General features: G+C 35.1%; 1 protein-coding gene and 1 pseudogene across 4 annotated transcripts in view; one reads left to right on the plus strand and one right to left on the minus strand.

The window, feature by feature from the left end:
- Nucleotides 1-22,726, minus strand: part of DIAPH2 (diaphanous related formin 2) — a 947,972-nt gene that overhangs the window by 839,449 nt on the left and 85,797 nt on the right. For 3 of the 4 annotated variants that reach the window (XM_051827761.3, XM_089323876.1, XM_089323877.1), the window contains exons 4-5: nt 19,946-20,050; nt 14,959-14,979 (exon numbers count right to left, since the gene is read on the minus strand). In XM_051827761.3, the coding sequence (XP_051683721.1) occupies nt 14,959-14,979; nt 19,946-20,050 (126 nt within the window). The remainder of the gene's footprint in view (nt 1-14,958; nt 14,980-19,945; nt 20,051-22,726) is intronic. The other variant, XM_089323878.1, reaches the window with a different exon arrangement.
- On the plus strand, nt 9,724-12,037 carry LOC103351989 (E3 ubiquitin-protein ligase RNF6 pseudogene; annotated as a pseudogene).

A 22,726-nucleotide genomic window follows, 5' to 3' on the forward strand; every position in this document is an offset into this window, starting at 1 on the left:
ATAAATGATTTCCCTAAAGTTTATAAACCAGTTACTATTCTTAATGCACAAGCAGGGAGTTTCTCTTTAGATCACAAGTTCATTTTTAGTTAAGAACCATGACAGGTTAGTGGACATTTATAAAGAGATCAGGACAAAAGCTAAACCCAGAAAGCTTTTACTATCTTTGAAAGAGTTGCTATTTTTTGATAGGCAATTGTAGTTTCAACCACAATAACACATGGCACCTGAATTATGGTGACCACAGTAAGAAAAAAATTTATGTTACTAGTCATATGACCATTATTTAGAAATGTAGATCTACAAAGCATTTCATAAAAGCTTATAAACTGGATACCAATTCAAGTTATGAATACCAGTGACTACCAAAAGGAAATATGTCAGGATGTACCACTCAAAGGATTCTACATAAACTTAATTGTCAAAAAAAAAAAAGCCCTCCATAGGACAAGGCCAGACTCTAACCAGCTTCCAGGGATCTGGAGATGAAGGCAATGTTTTCATGAAAAAGGTGATGCACAAACCTACAGAAATACATATCCTATGTAGTTCATATGATAAGATATGTGAAAAGGCTTTAAACATTCTAAAACATTTTATAAATCAAAGGTAGCATTTTTAGGATGATCTAATTCGGCTCTTATTGCATTCAAAGGAGTTAATGGTGGACCAACCAAACAATGTTTCCCTACTAGATAAGCAGGTAAAAGAAATTTAACCAAAATGGAAAATGGAATCAAATAGGTGGGAAAAAGCCCAATCTTTAGTATATAGTAAATTAAGGAAGGGTTTCAACATTGATTATAATATTCTTGAGTGATAATACTTTAAGTTTTATAATGGTAACAGCAAATTATCAATTCCCAACTTGACTCTCACTGGGATTAAACATGACAATAGGTCTGATCTGATTTCATCATCATTTAAAAAAATCATCTATTATTTTTCACTTTATGTTTCTGTGTGGGAGCAAACTGTTGAAATACTTACTTAAGGTATGCTAGGCTGATCTTCTGTATATTAAGATAATCAAAAATGAATCTTGACGTGAATGGAGGGGGAGAGGGAGTGGGAAGGGGGGGGTTGTGGGTGGGAGGGACGGTATGGGGGGGGAAGCCATTGTAACACATGAGTCGTACTTTGGAAATTTATATTCATTAAATAAAAGATAAAAAAAAACAGCAAATTTTACACGTATCTCTTAAAGTACACATAGTATAAAAACTATATTACTCAACAACTAAAACACTTACATGAATATCTATACACATATATTATGCTATATAGATCAAAACACAGTTGAAAAGTAAAACAAATCTACTCAACCTTAAATAAAGGCCTATACTTGTTTTAAATGTCTTATATAAAGCATCAGATTTTCAACCTACTCTTCAATCTGATTACATACACGGAAATATTCTCAATAGAAATTTATAAGGTGATCACAAAAAAATACAGAACTAATGAATTTGTAATGCAGAATCTTACATGAAAAGCAAATCTTTTCATTTCCAGTATCAGGACATATTATAAAACATAACTACCCATATTCATAAATATTAATACAATCAAATTATAAATATGTCTCTGAACAATGCCAATACAGATGCTGTCACTTTAGACATTTTCAAATGCCCAAAGATGACTTGCTAATATTTCAAAACCTACATTATCTTAGCATTCCTTTAACCGTGAATTTAATCTGACATGATAAAATAATGTAATTTATGAGATTATGCTAGAAGGAAACAGATTGCTAGAGATTTAAATAATAAAACCTTTCAAAACATATGCAAATATCCCTATCCAAAAGAGGTATAATACACAAGTCAGCTTGCAGTATTAAAACATTAGGAAATAGAAATGGGCTACACATTGTATATAATGAATGTGAAATTAATAAAGACTGAAATTGGTACTTAATAGTATCTGTGTTATTTTTAAAAGATCATTTATAATATAACATCATTAAATAGTCTCAGGTCTTAGTTTCATCTGATTACTCAGTAAGTTTTCCTACTTTATATATACTCATTAAAAATAATGGCATTGATTATTTATTCTGATTGAATTTATATTTTTAACAAAAATATTCCCATCATAAAAACTAAATTTTTACAGTAGTGACTTCCTTACAATTTCTAAACCCATAGAAAAAAATATCAAATTGAAGTGCAAAAGAGATGCTTTAGCATCATGAAGCTGCAATGTCAAACTCCAATAATCAATGTTTTGTCTCCCCCTTCTGGACTACACAATTATAAAAAGACAAAAAATGGTAAAATACGACAATCTTTTGTCCCTGATATAATACAATTGGCCTAGAACAAGTTTGCATTATACAAGATAATGATTGATATATTACTCTATTAATAAACTAGTAAAGCTTAACATCTAACAAATACATACAGCCATGCTTAGTGGTATTTTAGGGATATTACTAGGTGGCTGACAGTAAGGAACACATCAAAAACATCTTGAATTTATCACTTTGATCCTGGCCATAAGTTTATACTTTTAACAGGACTTACTCTCAGTATTACCTTGCTTGCCAGCCTTGGGGAACAAATTCATTTGGCTTTGTTTTGAGAAAAAGGTCCTGCAATAGTTACTAAATTAGTGATCATGATTCCCACACCTTAATTAAAGCAGAGAAGCATACATTTCTGCCAAATCTTCACTATTATGGGGTTGTCTTCTTGACTGAGGTTATGTAGGTGTTTGGCCTCTTATTTATGTAAGATGATTTACATGGTAAATAATACTACAAGGCCACCAAAATGGTTAGCTCTTGTCCATCTGAGTCCACTAAGTCATCTCTATAAACCTTCATTATCTACTAAAACTATTCAAGCTCCAGTTTATAATCAGATAAATGTTATTGGAATAAACAAAAATAGCTCAGCAGCAATGTAGAGAAGGCATATTTTTTTTTAATTTTATTTAATGAATATAAATTTCCAAAGTACAGAATATGGATTACAATGGCTTCCCCCTCATAACGTCCCTCCCACCCGCAACCCTCCTCTTATCCACTCCCTCTCCCCTTCCATTCACATCAAGATTCATTTTCGATTCTCTTTATATACAGAAGATCAGTTTAGCATACATTAAGTAAAGATTTCAACAGTTTGCTCCCACACAGAAACATAAAGTGAAAAATACTGTTTGAGTACTAGTTATAGCATTAAATCTCAATGTACAGCACACTAAGGACAAAGATCCTACATGAGGAGTAAGTGCACAGTGACTCCTGTTGTTGACTTAACGAATTGAAACTCTTGTTTATGGCATCCGTAATCAACCTCGGCTCTTGTCATGAGCTGCCAAGGCTATGGAAGCCCCCTGAGTTCACTGACTCTGATCCTATTTAGACAAGGCCATGGTCAAAGTGGAAGTTCTCTCCTCCCTTCAGAGAAAGGTACCTCCTTCTTTGATGACCCATTCTTTCCACTGGGATCTCACTCACAGAGATCTTTCATTTAGGTTTTTTTTCCCCCCCAGAGTGTCTTGGCTTTCCATGCCTGAAATACTCTCATGGGCATTTCAGCCGGATCCGCATGCCTTAAGGGCTGATTATGAGGCCAGAGCGCTGTTTCGGACATTTGCCATTCAATGGATCTGCTGTGTATCTCACTTCCCATGTTGGATCATTCTCTCCCTTTTTGATTCTATCAGCTAGTATTTGCAGACACTATTCTTGTTTATGTGATCCCTTTGCTTCTTAGTCCTATCATTACGATCAATTGTGAACAGAAATTGATCACTGGGACTAGTGAGATGGCATTGGTACATGCCACCTCGATGGGATTGAATTGGAATCCCCTGGTATGTTTCTAACTCTACCGTTGGAGGTAAGTCAGCTTGAGCATGTCCCGAATTGCACATCTCTTCCCTCTCTTATTCCCACTCTTACATTTAACAGCGATCACTTTTCAGTTAAGTTTCAGCACTTAAGAAGAATTGTGTATTGATTACAGTATTCAACCAAAAGTATTAAGTAGAACAAACAAACAAAAATACTAAGAGGGATAACATATTAAGCTGCTCATCAACAGTCAGGGTGAGGGCTGATCAAGTCACCGTTTCTCATAGTGTTCATTTCACTTTAACAGGTTTCCTTTTTGGTGCTCAGTTAGTTGTCACCTATCAAGGAGAACAAGTGGTATTTGTCCCTTTAGGATGTGGGGAAAAAGGGACACTAACCCACTGTTGGTGGGAATGCAAACTGGTAAAGCCACTATGGAAGGCAGTCTGGAGATTCCTCAGAAACCTGAATATAACCCTTCCATTCAACCCAGCCATCCCACTCCTGGGAATTTACCCAAAGGAAATTAAATTGGCAAACAAAAAAGCAGTCTGCACATTAATGTTTATTGCAGCTCAATTCACAATAGCTAAGACCTGGAACCAACCCAAATGCCCATCAACAGTAGACTGGATAAAGAAATTATGGGACATGTACTCTATAGAATACTACACAGCAGTCAAAAGCAACGAAACCCAGTCATTTGCAACAAGATGGAGGAATTTGGAAAACATCATGCTGAGTGAATTAACCCAGTCCCAAAGGGACAAATATCATATGTTCTCCCTGATCGGCGACAACTAACTGAGCACCAAAGGGGAAACTTGTTGAAGTGAAATGGACACTATGAGAAACAGTGACTTGATCAGCTCTTGTCCTGACGGTTGATGTACAATGTAGAGAAGGCATATTTAAAGTAGTTAAAGTAATAGTCTGAAATAGAGAAGCAAATTATAAAATTGTACTGTGAATGCTACAAGAGCTACAGAAATGCTCTTGCATGGTGCTAGCTTCTGTGATTTTGATAATTTCTCCTTGATTAACATGTGTAACTGAACTCATCATCTTTTACTGTACACTTGGTCTTGCTCCTGACTTCTCTATGAATTCTGGAGTCATTTTAGTCACCCATGCTTGAAATTTCAGTCATTATTGACTCATACATCTCCTCTGCCCTTTTTAATCACTTGCTGAGGCTGATACGTTCTACCTTCACAATCTTTCTCTCGTCTATACCCTCCATTTAGTTCCTACTGACAACACTCCACATCAGGGCCGTGTTACTTAAACTATTGCAACCCTAGCTTGATCTCTCTGCCCTTGTCTCTAACCTCTCCAATCTCCGCTACTACATTAATCTTCCTCAAATACACCTTGGATTTTGTCATTTCAATGCTCAAAACCTTCCAGAGATCCTCACAGACTCTTAAGAAATTCCTTGGTATCTCTCTCCTAAAATGGCTTCAACCTATCTTTCCAAATATATAATTATGCTAATGTGTTTTTACACTTCTTTGACTAACTGTTGAAGTTGGTTATTAAATGCCCCTATACTTTCTCTCCAACACGGGCCTCTGTGCTGTTCTTCAAATACTCCAAGCACACTCCTGTACATCAAGGTCTTCTCCTTTGATATTTCCTCTTTCTAGACAGTTCTCCCCTGGAAATCTGCATGACTCTCCCTATTTTCCTTCAGGTCTATGTTGAAATGTCATTGGTTCAGAGACTTTGCCTATGTAAAATAGGCACTCTCTCCTTCCTCATCATGCTTTTGTTTGCTTCAGCACTTAATGCTGCCTACCGTTATGTTTGATATCTGTCTTATTAAATGTTTCTCCAACCATAATGTAAGCTCCATGAGGATCTGATTTGCTTGGTTCATCATTCTAGCACGTAGAATAGTGCTTGGCACATAACAGGTCCTCAGTAACTTTTTGTTCAAGAAAGGAATGAAACTGTGACTAGAGAAGCTTACAAGGTCACAAAGAATGAATGAGCTGGTGAATCAGGGATCCATACTCAGATCTCTCTAATGGCAAGATAAATAGTTTTCCCAAAAGCCCCTGCTGTTACCCTAAACACTCAACTATTTGTGTCACTAAAGTACCTTAAATCTAATATTCTAAGATGTGGCCATTATAATTCTATTTTCCAATTACCATAAATAATCATGCCAAGTTTTACATTTTTATTCACAAAAGTATGCTTATTTTCCCACCTGTGAATAAATTATTCTTGGCTTATAATGAAATCAAATTAATCATATTAGTTTTATAAATCTGATTTATACAATTTGTTGTAAAAAATAAAAACCATATTGATTCACAAAATTCTTTGATATTTATGTAGAAACAGAAGCCAGTAAAAAGTCATTCAGTTTTTTCTAACTTTATCCTATTTCAAACTTTCTTTGCATCTTCAAGTAGATATTTTAATTTCTCTTCATGAACAGGATATCAAATCCTCAAATACTGTATTACATCTTTAAAATAACCTTGTCACTATTAACCTGTGACTACATATGAATTTGTTCTCCAAGTCCAGCAATAATCCACATCACATAATACATGGTTCCCAATATATTAGCTAAATGCTCTTCCAACAGCATCTGAATCCTTCCCACCATTCTCAACCCATAACAAACCCTAGTTCTCCCTTCAAAATCTTCAAATAGCATATATCTTGTATACTCAACAAAAAAGACAAAAAGAAACATGCCTCATAGACTTAACTCATTTTACCATGTAGTCTTTATGTTTTACGCCTTTCACACCAAGTATTTTGTAGAATTCAGTTTACTCATTAAAAATTAATTCTGACCTATTTTTCATAAGGTTTTTCATATAAATAATACTTGTCAAAACTATTTTGAGGGGCTGGCATTGTGGTATAGCAGATAAAGCCAATGCCTGCAGTGCCAGAATTCGATATGGGTAGCAGTTCAAATCCCAGCTGCTCCACTTCTGATCCAGCTCCCTGCTAATGAATCTGGGAAAGCAGCGGAAGATGGTCCAAGTCCTTGGGCCCTGTACTCACGTGGGAGACCCAGACTAACCTCCCGGCTTCTGGCTTCAGATCAGCCCAGCTCTGGCTGTTGAAGCCACTTGGGGAGTGAAACAGCAGACAAAAGGTCTCTCTCTCTCTCTCTCTCTCTCTTTCTCTGCCTCTCTGTCTTTCAAATAAATAAATCTTTTTTAAAAAGCTATCTTGAATTTGGTATCACTGTCTTCATTTTATCAATGGGGAGCAAAAGCTTCAGAAAGGTGTAAATTATTAAAGGTTACACAGCTAGTATATAATAGAATCCAAACCCATATCCATTTACTTCTGGATCCATTACCTCTATTTGCATTCTTGAAAGAGTCTATATTTGGAACAAGAAAGCAGATACATGGGATGGTATAGGGCATTATTCAAGGATATAGATTATTAGAAAACAAATGGGGGATTATATAAGATATCCTTAAGAAATATATAACAGGAGCTATAAGAGACAGATTTTATAGGAGAGTTAAAACTAAAGTGCTATTGGAGTTCAGATAAATTACTAGGAGAAAGGGGGAATTGGGAATCAAGATCAACATAACCTTCATCAAAGAGCTGTGGAGATGGGCAGAATGCTTATAGAAGCAAAAAAAAATTCTATATAAAAAAGATTCCAGGAGCAAAGTTAGAAGCATACTGTCTGAAGCTAATGGGGTGATTATGTTCAGATAATAGGCAGTTTTCTAGTTTGACTTTTAAATTAAAATTTAAAAAGAAAAATAGTTCAAAGTAAAGCTGATAGTAATTCAAATTTAGGAGGGCCTCAAATGACTTCAGTTCTGCTTCTAGGTAACAGTGGACAGACAAAGGAAAAACATGACCATGCAGACCAATTCATTATATATTCCATGTTTTCAATTTTTATCTAAATTTTCTATCGCTCAAATTTTGACCACTGTATTTTAGTCCTGGTCGGGGTGCCGGATTCTTTCCTGTTTGCCCCTCTTCCAGGCCAGCTCTCTGCTGTAGCCCGGGAAGGCAGTGGAGGATGGCCCAAGTGCTTGGGCCCTGCACCCCACGGGAGACCAGGAGAGGCACCTGGCTCCTGCCTTCGGATTGGCATGGTGCGCCGGCCGCAGCGCACCAGCCGTGGCGGCCATTGGAGGGTGAACAAATGGCAAAAGGAAGACCTTTCTCTCTGTCTCTCTCTCTCACTATCCACTCTGCCTGTCAAAAAAAAAAAAATCTCCAGGCAATCACATAACTCAGAATAGTTATTCTAGAATTTCTTCTCTCTGGAACACCTCCAAGAAATCCATAACTGTACTTTTAATCAATGAACAAACACCTCCTATTTTTAAAGACTAATGAGACAATGACACATAAGCCCGTTTGTATATGCCTTTCACCAAAGTGATTTTATATATCATTTTCTCACTCCTTCTACTAGTTGCATGAAAACAACAACAACAAAGTCTTCGGTAAGGGGACTCTCCCACCTAAACTCTGAAACTAACCCTTCATCATTTCCTCGTTTAGAAGCTGATTCCTATAGTTTCAATCCTTTATCGCAGCATTTGAACACTCAAATGTGAAAAATAGGTTACAAGACAGTGTGTATAGAATAGTTTATATTGCTGATCAAACATAGCATCTATCTCATTATACTGTTTTTCCATTCGTTCTGGAAACCATATATATGGACCAAATATAGCTTGCTGGCCTGTCACTTTGCAATCTTTACTGTATTGCATCTTCAGGTCCTATCTTTATTCTGTTTCCTTTTTGGTCTTCATTAGACCTAGCTTCTTTAAAGGCACAAGCTATTGGGACAAAGGGACCTTCAAATGACTTACTATAGTACAATATATTAAATATTATGAGAGCTATATGCAATGGTGCTATGGGAGGGAAGGAGTTAACTAGCACAGCTTCTCCTAAGATTGACATAAAGCTTATTCTTGATGGCTATTTAGGAGCTTGCTGTACACACTAAAGTAGAAAAGGGAATTCCAGCTTAAAGAAATAAAATATATTTGATTTAGAGGTATTAAAGGAAAGAGTGTTAAGGAACTGCCAAGTGTTCCTAAATGGATGGAAGACAGGAACATGTAAGAAGGCAGATGGAGATGAAATTAGAAAAGGAGGCAGAGATGAGATCACAAAGGGTGACACAGAGCCATATGAAGGTGTGACAAGAGAAACAGAGTGATCTCTGGTAATGCTGTAGAACAGGCACAGACAGGGTGAGAGACTGAAGCAGACAACTTAGAAGTCTACAGCAATCACAACTATGTTAAATGGTGAGAGACTGAACTAAGGAAGTAACAGTGTATGTAATTAAGGAAAAGAGTTAGAGACTTATTTAGGAGACATAATCAACAATTTAATAACTCATTATATGTGGAAGAATCAGTAATATTTTATTTGCTTCTAGCAAAGGCCATTGGATTACTTATGGTGCCAAGTCCACAAATACAGGCTGGCTGAGGCCCATATTAAAATAAGCTCAAGATGCCTATAACTTCCCAAACTCCCTTATTTAACCCCACCATTCATACAGCTAGCCTCCGATTCAATGCAGGTCCTAACTGAGACATTCAAAAGGTTCATTGGTAATGCCCGAAACAAATCCATTCTCATCTATCATTTCTGAATCCCTGGCTGGCAGTGGAGCTCTCTCCACCGCAGAGGAGGCCTGGCTATGAAAGCTTGAAAGGACGGTCCGGCAGGAAGGGGTGGGGCTTGCCATTCCTCTTCCACAGCTGCCCCACCAGGGGGACAATCCCAAACTGCAGCACATAGATTTTCAGCTTTATGCTCAGTGGATGATTACAGGGCACAGTGGTCCTCAGAGAACCGGCTACAAGCCCTTCCGCCTCCCAGTCCCAGACGCTGGCACCCGAGAAAAGACAGAAACATGCCGCAGATTGTTCTCCGAGTGGAAGGCAGACTACCCAACTTCTAATGAGATGGGCAGCTCTCAAAAAGGCACACGCAATTAACATAAAGACACCAGTGCATATGTTAAAAGCATGCTGAAAGAAAAATAAGGCAGCTCAGTATGAGTCAGTTTAGATCTAGATCAGATGGTGGTGGTGAAGAAGCTTCCTCTCAAGACCATAACTATCATGAGAATGAGAGAAAGTGGCAACAGGAGTGTCTCCACAGAGAAGAAGCCTATTAGCAATTTATTAGTGAACTCATTGATGAAGATTAACAGTTAATGAGCGATCATAATCTTTTAGGCACCCCTGGAGAAACAACATTAGAAGAGCTGAAGCAATGGTTAGATGGAGTTAAGGAACAACTATCATCTCAGCCTGACCTGAGAAATGGGACAAGTAACAGAGACCCAACATTCCCTAGAGAAAGTTCAAATGAAGATTCTCTGCTTGAATGGCTGAACACCTTTCATCGCACAGGAAATTCTACTCAAAGTGGACAAAATGGGAACCAAACTTGGAGAGCTGTGAGTCAAATAAACCAAAACAGTGGAGAGTTTGGTTTAGTCTGGAAATCCACATAAATCATGAAAATAGGGGAGCTGAAGTTGATGGAGAAGATTATATGCACATTCCACTTTCAGATATTAACAGAGATCACACTAGAAATAGACAACAAAGATCAAGTAGTCCTGTGGCTAGGCGAACAAGAAGCCAAAACTCAATGAATTTTAATGGCAGTGGTTCCAACACTCCAAGGAACAGGTTTGGCTCAAGGGGGCAGAATTCAGTCAAAAAATCAACCCAACATCGGGAAGATTGAGAAATGGAATTGGGGGCACAGGTCACATTCCTAGAACAAATGCTTTGTGCCCTAATTTCAGTAGTCATGCAAACCAGTCAGGTGGCAGTGCACTCAGGCAAAGAGAGGGGCAATGATTTGCAGTAGCACATGTTTGGGAAAATGGGGCTAGAACTAATGTTACAGTGAGGAATACAAAGCAAAAATTAGAGCTAATAAGATTACAATCTACCTCCAGTAGACAAAGCCATTCACCAATTCAGAGACACAGTGGCACTATTTATAATTCCCAAAGGGAAAGTAGACCTGTACAGCAAACCATTAGAAGGTCTGTTAGGAGAAGAAGAGGTATAACTCATGCCTTTGACGTCTTTGTAGAGCAAGATACAGGATGCAGAAGTACCGCATATACCCCATTCTCTAATTTAAGACCTGTGTCAAGAATCACATGACAAGAAGGTAAAGAATCCAGCAGATCCTCAACTGCTATACGACAGCATCCAACAATCACCCTGGACCTTCAAGTGAGAAGGATTCATCCTGGGGAAAATAGAGATCAGGATAGTATTGCAAACAGAACTCAATCGAGAGTAGGGCTAGCAGAAAATACAGTCACTATTGAAAGCAATAGTGCGGGCTTTCACAAAACTATTTCTCATTTAGACAGGTTAGGGATTCAAACCTATGTTAGTACTATAACAGTTCCTCTTCATAGGATTTCTGAGAATGAACTTGTCGAGCCATCATCACTTGCTCTGAGGACAATTTTAAGGCAGATCATGACTGGGTCTGGAGAACTAAGTTCTCTAATGGAGGCTGAATCTGATTCAGAGATTCAAAGACATGGTCAGCACTTGCCAGAGATGCACTCAGAACTGAATAACTTAGCTAGCTACAGCTAATGACAGCAGCCAGCACAGTGAAGGTTCTTCTCAAGACATGAGGGCCCAAGATGACAGCTTTGAAATGCATGGGGAAAATGAGAGCACCCATCTTCGTAGCCAAAACCATGACAGCAAAGGTGGCAGGCTGTTGCGAAATTCAAAGAATTTAGTTGAAACTGGGACACTACCTATTCTTCACCTTGCTCACTTCTCTACTAAATGAAGGTGATGATGATGACTGAATCCGTGGTTTAACCAGATTGACAATCTTTCCACCAGGAACTATGAGCATAACAATCCTGAGAGTGAGCTAGGTAAAATCTGTAGTGTTTGCATCAGTGACTACATAACTGGAAACAAACTCAGGCAGTTCACTTGCATGCATGAGTTTCACATTCATTGTATTGACCGGTGGCTCTCCGAGAAATGTACTTGTCCAATCTGCTGGCAGGTTCAGTATACCAAACAATGGGTGAAGTAATGAGATCTAGTCAGATATTGTATTTTAATAGAGTTGAGTATTCAGGCATTCATTTGCTTAGTTATTTGTGATGAGCTAACCAAGATGAAAAATAACAGATTATAGCTTGAACTATTTTTGTATGTTTTAAGTTGATAAAAAGATAAAATGTATATAAAATTTAATGTGCAAATGTTAGATTACCCGAAAATACAGAATAGTTACTATTGCTAAAACCAAATAACCTTTAAGATGTTTTTATTTTGGTAATTCTCTCATGCTAAGCACTTTTATATCTGCACAATTCAGAGAGAATGTCCACTTTGATTATGGCCTTGTCTATATAAGGTCAGAGTTTGTGAACTCAAGAGGCTTCCATAGCCTTGGCAGCTCATAACAAGAGCCTTGGGTGATTACTGACGTCATAAATAAGAGTGTCAATTGTTAAATCAACAACGGAGTCACTGTGCACTTACTCCCCATGTAGGATCTCTGTCCTTAATGTGTTGTACTATGCAAATTAACGGTAAAACTATTATTCAAACAGTACTTTATACTTTGTGTGTCTGTGTGGGTGCAAACTGCTGAAATCTTTACTTAATAGATGCTAACTTGATCTTCTACAAATAAAGATAATTAAAAATGAATCTTAATGAAGAATGGGATGGGAGAGGGAGTGGGAGATGGGATGGTTTGCTGGTGGGAAGGATGGTATGAGGGAAAAAACGCTATAATCCAAAAGTTGTACTTTGGAAATTTATATTTATCAAATAAAAGTTAAAAAAGGTCAATCTTTATATTAAACTACAGCAGACTTTACTTGGATTTTCAAGTTTCATAGGCATAGTACAGTATCTAGACATTGATGTCTAAATAAGCCTTTGAAAGAGTGTTTGGCTGAATGTTTGCTAAATACTTTAAGTTACTTGAAATAATTTAATGTGCAGGATACCGTATGCATATGTATAGTTACATAATTTTAAGATTAAAATATTCAGTCTAAAAACTTCAAGTTTAATTCTTATTTAAGCTTTTGGGACAATACTGCACATGGCATAATGTTTAATGTTGACAAGATCATCTCTTGAAGTGGATTAAGATGTAATTTTAAAATGCAGATAATTTACTGAAGCATCTCTGACAATCTGACTTAGTAGACAACAAGCAATATATAACACTGAAAAAGTATCTCTTTATTCAGAAATGGAATGTGGAAAATTTAGAACACATAGATTATTTAACTTGATTTCAGCCTTTTTGTGACTTTTTTGAATGTGCAAATAATTCTTTGTACTATTAAGTGAAGTATACAATATGCATGGTTTCTCATATTTAGTTTTAAAATCTAAAAAATGTCAATGAAGAATTACATGCATAGATAAGTTCACTTGGAGGCTAGAAAATTTCAAATACAACAAAGATCATTAAGAGAATGTAAGGTTTATAAAACACAAAATATGCATTGATGATCTCTTTCTACCAATAAATATTAAACCAAAAAAGTCTATAATTTCTTCAAGTGTGCTCCCCAGCCTGCCTTCACAGAACTTCCTATGGTGCTAGATAAAAACACAAATTTCCTGGTCACATCCCAGACTGAATCATCATCATTGGAGAGGAAGACAAGATTTGCATCTGAGGTACTGTGAAGTTTGAGAACCATTAGCCTAATCCAACCCACTCACCTATCAAATTTATTTTCCTTAAACGTTGCTTTCATTATTTTAGTTCCATGGTCAAACTAGTTTCTGCCTGGACTTCCAGACTCTCTTTCAAATTAACTGTCTTCATCTTTCCAATGAAAATTCTTTGTTCCAAGAAAGTCAACCTCATCTCCCACATCCCTCTTCTCTGTCCCCCGCAACACACATGGTTTGGTTCTCTCCAGACCTCTGCATGTATTATTGAACCCAGAAACCATAGTCTCTTTTCCCTAGTCAAACCCCAGTTATCAAAACTATTTCTGAAAGCCCAACTTAACTTTAGACATTTTAATGCAGCTTTCTCTAATTATTCCAACCTTATTTCTCTCGTACTTAAGCAATTCCTATAATATGTATTGTCAGCTTCACAATTTAAGGTTTGATTATTTCAACATGTATCAACTAGAAAGTCTTATCTTACTTTTATTTTCCAGTCTTCTAAATACCTAGCATGGTTCTTGAAATACTATATGCAATAAATAAATTTTGCTGATTTTAAAAATGTCTCTGAAAGCTGATAGCCTTTCTGCAAAAATGTCACAATTTATAAAAACTATTAAAGGAATCAATTTTTAAAAACAATACAAATATTAAAGATATTTACTATTCTACAGACCTTAGTACTCAGTGATATTAAACATGTTTCCTAGCCTGTCCCCTAAATAAAGATGATGTTTCCTACACTATTCTCTAAATATTTACTCATGAAAGCAAGGTAATTACAAATACTCCTCAACACAACACAGGCCACTTTGAGCTTGTGAAGGAATAGTGCATCATGTAATTATAGCACTGAAATATAGAGTCTTGTGTATAAAACATTTTCATGACAGCAATGGAAAGAACCTTAAGATATAATTTAAATGAATCATTCCAGTTTACCCATTTAATAATTGAACCCCAGAAAAATTACATGATTTGCCCAAAGTCACAGAGTATTAGCACCCAACAAAAGCAAGCACCCAGGCCTCCTGACTGCAAGGCAAGGATTGTTCTAATTACACAAAATGAGATGTTTTAATAAAATTCATATTAGCATAAACCAATATTTTAGGAGTCACTGTCTCTGCCATAGTGAGAAATTGAGGTAAAGCACACAATTTCATCAGAACCCCAAAGACTGACAAAGGCACAATGCCCCCCCAAAAAGTAACCACTGCTAATTCTAAATACACAAGCATTTACCAAAATTACAGGAAAAAATACTTACCAGAGCTAAATTCTAATTATCTGATCTTAATATTAATCTCAGTGTTTTGGTAAAATATATACCAAAAGAGGAGCCAAATATATTAAATACTATCATAAAAAATTACAATTCCCAAAAGCACAAATTTACATCTAAGGGTAAAACACATCTTTTGTACTCACCGTAACTTTACTTCCAACTATCTGCATGCAGTGGTCAACGAAGAATGGTTACAGTGTGAAAAAAAACAAACAGCAACAATATTAGTAATCAGAAGCTTTTCACAGAAGTTAAGTGTTTAGTAAATTAGTAAATAGCTAACCCTATTGATACGTCTAATACTTCAGATCCAGAAGCTAAAACAAACACATTAATATTAATTTCTGTTATATTTCAAAACTGTTTTAAAGTCTGTGGAGTAAGGGTTCCCAAATAAAGGATAAGCACTATTTGAGGATTTTTAATCCTTATATACTGCAATCTAAATATCAAGTGATGCAAAGTTAAATGTAATCCAACATCAGATATTTTACTACCTTTCAGCCCCTCAAAAATTATCAATAGAAAATGGATTTTTCCCAAATATTCCCTTTTTCCCTTTCTTTTTAATAGAAGGTATACTAGTAAGATTTAAATAAGGTATTTTAGAATTTTATTGTTGCATTTAAAGCTTGCATTAAGTTCAGAAGTGAACTTTAGCTCGAAAACTAGGATATTTCATATTGTGAATAATACTATTTCATATTATACTTGAAAATTACAAAGCAGATATATTGCTTATTACTGTAGTTTTCTAGGTCATCCTAGCATTTCTATTTTAAGATCACAGTTTTCTACATAATGTAAAGACAAAGAAGCTAAACATGCAAATATTCATAAGGAAGAAACAGTTGAAAATTTGCAACTTTGATTGAGTTTTCCTAATGGATAAGAGAGAAAAGAATTTCTGAAAGGTAGAATTGTGTTTTAAAAAAAAAACAGGAAATAAACGCATAGTCCTAAACATAATCTTACACCAAAATCTAAATAAAATCATTGTTATCAAATTCTAACACTTGAATATCAAGCAGAGTCCAAAAAAAGAGCTAATCCACAATCTAAAACCATTAATCTGACAGTAGTGATTATAAAAATGTGCTCTATTTTTTCAGATAGTGCTTTAAAAATAGAAATCAAATTTAATTGAAATCTCAGTAAGAATCCTAAGTTGAACAGGATATCACGAGATACAGAAAGATAGGAGAGTTTCCAAGCAAATTATTCCAAAAGAATCCATGGTTTTCCAAACAGAGAATCAGCTTTCTTAAATAATCATTCAATAGTCTACTTACAAGCAGTCATTATTTAGTTGAATAAAAGTTTCTTTGGTACTATTAACAATTTTCTGAATTGAAAGATATGCTATTGATGTAAATTATTTCCTCCCACCAAAAAGATAGAGGTCATAGTTGTCTCTTGTTTATTTAGCACAGACATGAGAAAAAGAATGCAAGCCTGTCTTAACAATTAGAGCAGATCTATACTCAGCAAAACAAACAGAATATGACCCACTTAATGATTCATCTGGATTGCAAAATGACTGCATTTAGCTAAAGCACGTATAGCATTAGATTAGATTGATTAGCCAAAGAAAGCTAGTGAAACTAGTTTGGTCATGTCTGGACTCAATGTTTCATTATATCCAGACCATACCTGGCAAAGACCTGGAAAAGAAAGTGTCTGATAATAGCAATAGCAAAACCATACTAAAGTATACACATGCACACATAGACATACTGAAACTTATAACTACTTGTTTTACAGGTCAATTTAACAAATCTGTAGATGTAGTGGGTATCACTGTTCTAAATTATTTTCTATTGAAAATTTTATTGAATCAATTATATTATTCATTGGCTCACATCCTCCAAAAATGTAATCTTACCTAGGTTGATATCCCAACTTCAAAGATATTGATTTAAGTTAAAAACAAACTAGCTTCTCAATTATCTAATAAATGCATTGGCATTTGGCAAACTAATCTTAGATGAGAACTTTTCCTCTAAAATGTCTATAAATACTGTTCAGAGTATGCAAGATCCCTTTGAAATCATCAACATGTTTTGTCTATTTCAACATTATGAATTGGTAGGATAACTTCTGCAATATTAACAAAGCATACTTTTCCATTTCTGAAAACATATGCTGGTGTTTTAAAAATGGACTTTTCCAGGTTATTTTTAGCCGAATTGTCTATATGTACAAACTACCTTAAGTCAGGTCCATAAACATATATACTGCAAAGAAAAAAAAAGCCCAAATCATGGAGAATAAATTCAAAGAAGAGGTTCTTCTCCACTCGCCTATTCAACATTCATTAATCACTGATAGTTATTCAAATTATTTTCCTTTTAACACTGATACAACTTTCTTTATTATGGGACTTTAGGAAGAAAAAAATTAAGCAATAGTTTTCATCATTACCTTATGATTTCCTTAATAGTCCCATATTGGATGCTAATTTTAGCAAAGTTAAAACAAAAAACCTCATGTGCTGTAGAAATAGGTTTGGATGACATATCTGTGTATAGTTTCAGCTTGCTTTAACATCCTTAGCCAGGAACCCAGGAGTATGATGGATATTTCTTACTGAGTTCATGTTTTATTTGCTTTTAGATCCCATGCAAAATAACTACTGCATGTGTTAAGTGGAAAAATGTACAATTTGTGTTTAAATTTAACTATCATTCTCATATGTTTCACAGGTAACTGTAATCAATATGTTTCCACCATAGACCCTAGCCCATAACTTTGTTTTTACCTCAGGATGAAAATTCTGACTACTTTATAAAAACATTTTCATAAAGTAATAGTTTTTATCACATTTGTTTTCAATGAGGAAAAAATTTATATTTACTGGATATATCACTATAATGAAAAAGTAAGCATTATAAAATTACAAGACACTCAAAGCATTTTTAAAGCATAGAGAAAGACAGCAGGATAGAAACCTTGGTTACTCACAAGTAAGCACTCATACATTTGGCTATAATTGGTAAAAATTTTATTGTTCTGATCATGAAGAGGTCAAAGGATTAGAGTATTGTTTGTCACTAAATGCCATTCTTCTTACCTTCAAAAGGAAACTGCATAAACAATTTTTATATTGTTAATGATAGAAAAAACACAGCACTAATTAATGTCTCCCCAAGGTGAGAAAGCTTCAAAATATTCTGTCAACAGGCTTTCTTCCATCATAATATTTGGACCATAAAAATATTAGCAAAAATGAATAATCTTAGAATTCTTATGAAAGTGCTGAACATATGTCAGGTACGCCTGGGTATGCTGAATTGGGCATGCTGAAATAAGACTTATAAACTAAGTAAGTAATGATTTAAGGCTAGTAGTGCCTTAAATGTGGAATTTTCAAGTCTTTTGAGAAATGTTCAATTTCCTTCTTTTGAATAAAGCAATTCAAATGAGTTCATCTAATATTTACAGAAATCTTGGCATTTTAATCTGAAAAATGAGCATATAACTTAAAGTGCATTTCTATGGTCAGTTGAAGGGGAAACTATGAGAATAAATTAAAAACAGTTGTGGATAGAAACTGAATAATAAAAGGTCAAGGAATAAGAGCTTCATGTAATCTCCATTATATTCAGTCCCACTTCCACAAACAACAAATGAGTCAGAGACACTAACAAAAATCTTATCATTAAAAACACCACATGATTATTCATATATTATTATCTGTTTGCTGCACTCAGATTTAGTTATATAGTTTTACTACTGTTATTTGCCTCTAGATATTTGAAAAATAGCACTGAATGTACACCCTGCATTTCCTAAAGCCTTTTACTGTGAACAATAACTTGAGTGCAAAAATGAGAAGAGATTCATCAGAATTTCAAAGTAAAACCCTATGCATCACCTAATTCTATTGCAAAAGATGCTCATGGCAAATTTCACTTATCACTTGAAACATATTTCTGCCCTTGGATACCAGAAGCAAATTAAAAAACATGCTGTTGCTCTGCTCTGGCAGAGCTGCAATGCGTTATGTTTAAACAGTTCAGCATTCAGATTTAGCTTGCTTAACGTACAGTATAGAATCAATATAATCAGAAAATTCAGGGCAAAATGCATTAGTAATTGCCACTAGAAATACTGTACTGATAACAGCACTAATAGGAGAAGCCCATAATTTTAGAATATATTTTTCCAGTAAGCAACTCTTTTCTTCACTGGTCAACTTTTTAAGCTTAAAATCAATATTTAAAAATGTATATGTGTGCATGTATACAAACATATAATATATACATTCCCATGCACATAAACACACACATAAAATCACTGCATATATATACATACACACACACATATATACATACACAGTGATTTTATAATCCCTACATTAAAAAAAGATTTCTTCATTTCAAAATCATACTTTTTCTTACTGGCCCCCTCCAGCCCCAGAAAAAAGAAAGATTATTTTTGTAAGCACCTTAGGAAGTAAATAAAGTAAAATACTCCATTAACATAAGGTTTTCCATTGATAACAAGTCTTTTCAATGAAGCATATTTTCAAGGCTTGAGACGCACACAAAAAGATTTGATTAAAGCTCCTATTAAGTGTCTGTCTTTATATTGAAGTTGTACCGTAAAATTTATGAGGCTGCTTCCAGAGTTTACATCACATAATAGAAAAAGCTGACAAAACTACATATTAAAAACACAGCTAAAATGTTCTTGCAAGCAGACACCAGACATATAGCTTTAATGTAAACTTAATTAAAGCTGATTGTGCTTTGTTTGTGTCTTCTCCCTCAAAAACCAAAGCTGTCATCTAGCAAACTGTATATTAACTGGAATACCTGCAAAATGTCATCAGTCGTTTGTCAGTACATAAAAGCTCAGCCCCGAAACCTATTGCATTTACTCTATACTTATTACTTCCTCTATCTCTTCTACCCTTATTAGTCTGTCCTGTTCATAATAATGGAAATATCTCATTTCTAATAAAGAACAATTTTGAAATATATGCTATATATACAAAAATATAATTTCCTGAACAGTGTACATTGCACATTAAGGCAAGGACTTGAGGGTCCGAGGTTTTTGCTTATTTTTAAGCAAATAATGAGAAGTTCATTCTGTTGGTGATGGGAAAGTCTCCCTACTTACAGATTTAGCAGTAGCAGAAATATACTGGACAACCATCTCACGCTTGGTGGTAAAATCCTTGTTTCTTAAAGGGGCCTTTTTTTCTTCATTAAGGTTCATGTCCTCCTGTTTGAAAGAACATTAACTGTGAGTATTGATAAATTTCTGCTGAAGAGTTTCAAAAGCGATTAATAAATATAATTAATTTGTATGTCTTAAAACATTAAGTCACACTGTAACCAACAACAATAATCCTTCCTTTGGGTACATTGCTACTATTTTTCACTCTAGATAACAAAATCTCATGTAAATTTTACCATGTTTTCATAGTTCCTATCTCTACCTAGCCAGCTAATGAGCAGAAACAAAAAATTTTGAAATTATTCCACAGCATAAATTAGCAGTTTATAGCACAGATATATGAGAGTACTTCCAAAAAGGTATGGAAAATAAAATTAAAAGATATCTATTTTGGTACAAAATGTCTTGAAATCCACGCAGTTTTTTTATACCACACATTTTCCATTAACTTTTTGAAGACTTCATATGTATAGATTTCAACAATTTTTGATCAAAATAAAGTCACCTTTTAATTCTATATTGATAAATGTTCTGAAGTGCTATTGTACATTACACAGTCCTAGTAAAGCTATTTATTTACCTTAATAACAAGAACAAATCTACACAAACAGAAATTACTATTTCCTCATATACTCCCTTTGGATTCTGATTATCAAGGAAAGCAAACATGCTTTGAAAATTAACAGGGAATATCTATCTATAATGTATCACTGAAGGAAAATTCATAATAAGTTGCTTTAAAAAAAACAAAAGCAAAAATACTGTTAGCTGTATTGGGACAACAAAAATCACTCATTGGAGGAAAAATATTCACTTACAAGAGAATATTTTTTGAGATCCAATAGTATTTAATTGGTTGGGAAATCTAAACTTTGAGATATGTACACAAATAACACTTTCATTAGACGTATCCTTTTTCTTGATTTTGAAACTCATGTTATCCCTTGCAACATATGAAGACACCCTTGAGGGGGGTCAGAAAACCAAAATGGAAATGCCTGTGTTTAAAAATGGAATATCAAGTGAAAAGTCAACCACAGCATAGGGTGAAAATGTCTACAGATCCTACGTCTTACAAGAGACGTGTATCCAGGCTGGTGCCACGGCTCACTAGGCTAATCCTCCGCCTGCGGCGCCGGCACCCCAGGTTCTAGTCCCAGTTAGGGCACCGGGTTCTGTCCCGGTTGCCCCTCTTCCAGTCCAGCTCTCTGCTGTGGCCGGAGAAGGCAGTGGAGGATGGCCCAAGTGCTTGGGCCCTGCACCCGCATGGGAGACCAGGAGGAGGCTCCTGGCTCCTGGCTCCTGGCTTCAGATCGGCGTAGCTCTGGCTGTTGCAGCCATCTGGGGGATGAACCAATGGAAGGAAGATCTTTCTCTCTGTCTCTCTCTCTCTCTCTCACTGTCTAACTCTGCCTGTCAAAAAAATAAAAAATAAGAAAAATAAAAGAGATGTGTACCCAGCTATGTGAAGAATTCTTACACCTCAACAATAAAAAGATAAATAAGCTCATAAAAATGAGCAAAGAATTTGAACAGATATTTTTCTAAAGATATACAAGTGGCCAACAAACAAATGGAAAGATGCTGATTATTTTTCATTTGAAAAATACATATCAAAATCACACCAAAATACCACTTCACTCCTACCAGAATGACTAGCATAAAAAGATAGAGAACAATGTTGCCAAAGAAATTGCAACCCTCACACATTGCCAGTGGGAATATAAAATAATGCAGCCACTTTGGAAAACAATTCTGGAAGTTAAACATAGAGTTACCCTACAACCTAGTTTATATACCCAAAAGAATGAACATAGCTCCATACAAAAACTCCTACATAAAAGTTCATAAAAGAATTGTGCATCAAAAGCAAAGAGTAAAAAACTAACCCAAATATCCATCAAGTGATGACTGGAGAAACAAAATGTGATATTTGCATACAATGAAAGAGTATTCAACCATAAAATGGAACATACAGAAATATGTTATAACATAGATGAATCCTGAAATCACATTCTGCTAAATGAAAGAAACAAGTCACAAAAGAATAAACATTGTATGAGTCCATTGATATTCAATGTTCAGAACAGGGAAATCTATAAGGGCTGAAAATAGACTAGAGGTGGCCAGGCAAAAGAGGAACTGAGGATTGGGGTATAATAGCTTATGGATGTGGTATTTCTTTTTGGGGTACAATAAATGTTCCAAATTTGATTTTATAATGATTGCAAAACTCTGAATATACTAAAAAACATCAAATTGTATACTCTCAAAAGGTGAATTTTATAACATTTTTAAACTTTATAGAAATTTTTAAAATATTCAAGTTTTATGTTCGATTGACACATAACTGCACATATTTGTAGAAGACAATATGATGTTGCAATACATGTATACAGTGTGTATTGATCAAATCAATGTGATTAGCATATCCATCAACTTAAGCATTTATCATTTCTTTGTAGGGAAAACATTCAATATGCTTAGTTCTAGTTATTCTGACACACAGAATACATTTCTGTGTCCTCTAGTTACCCTGCTGTACAACAGACATGAAAACTTGTTCTTCCTATCTAACTGTAAACTATATCTGCTGAACAACCTCTCCTCAACTTCTTTAGTAATCATTACCATACTGTCAACCTCCATGAGAATGTAAATTAGTGAGAATGTGAATTAGTACAGCCATTATGGAAACAGTATGGAGGTTCCTCGAAAAAC

This window comes from Oryctolagus cuniculus, chromosome X, assembly GCF_051225735.1.
Source record: "Oryctolagus cuniculus isolate XC-2025 breed Fujian yellow rabbit chromosome X, ASM5122573v1, whole genome shotgun sequence".
Lineage (NCBI taxonomy): Eukaryota > Metazoa > Chordata > Mammalia > Lagomorpha > Leporidae > Oryctolagus > Oryctolagus cuniculus.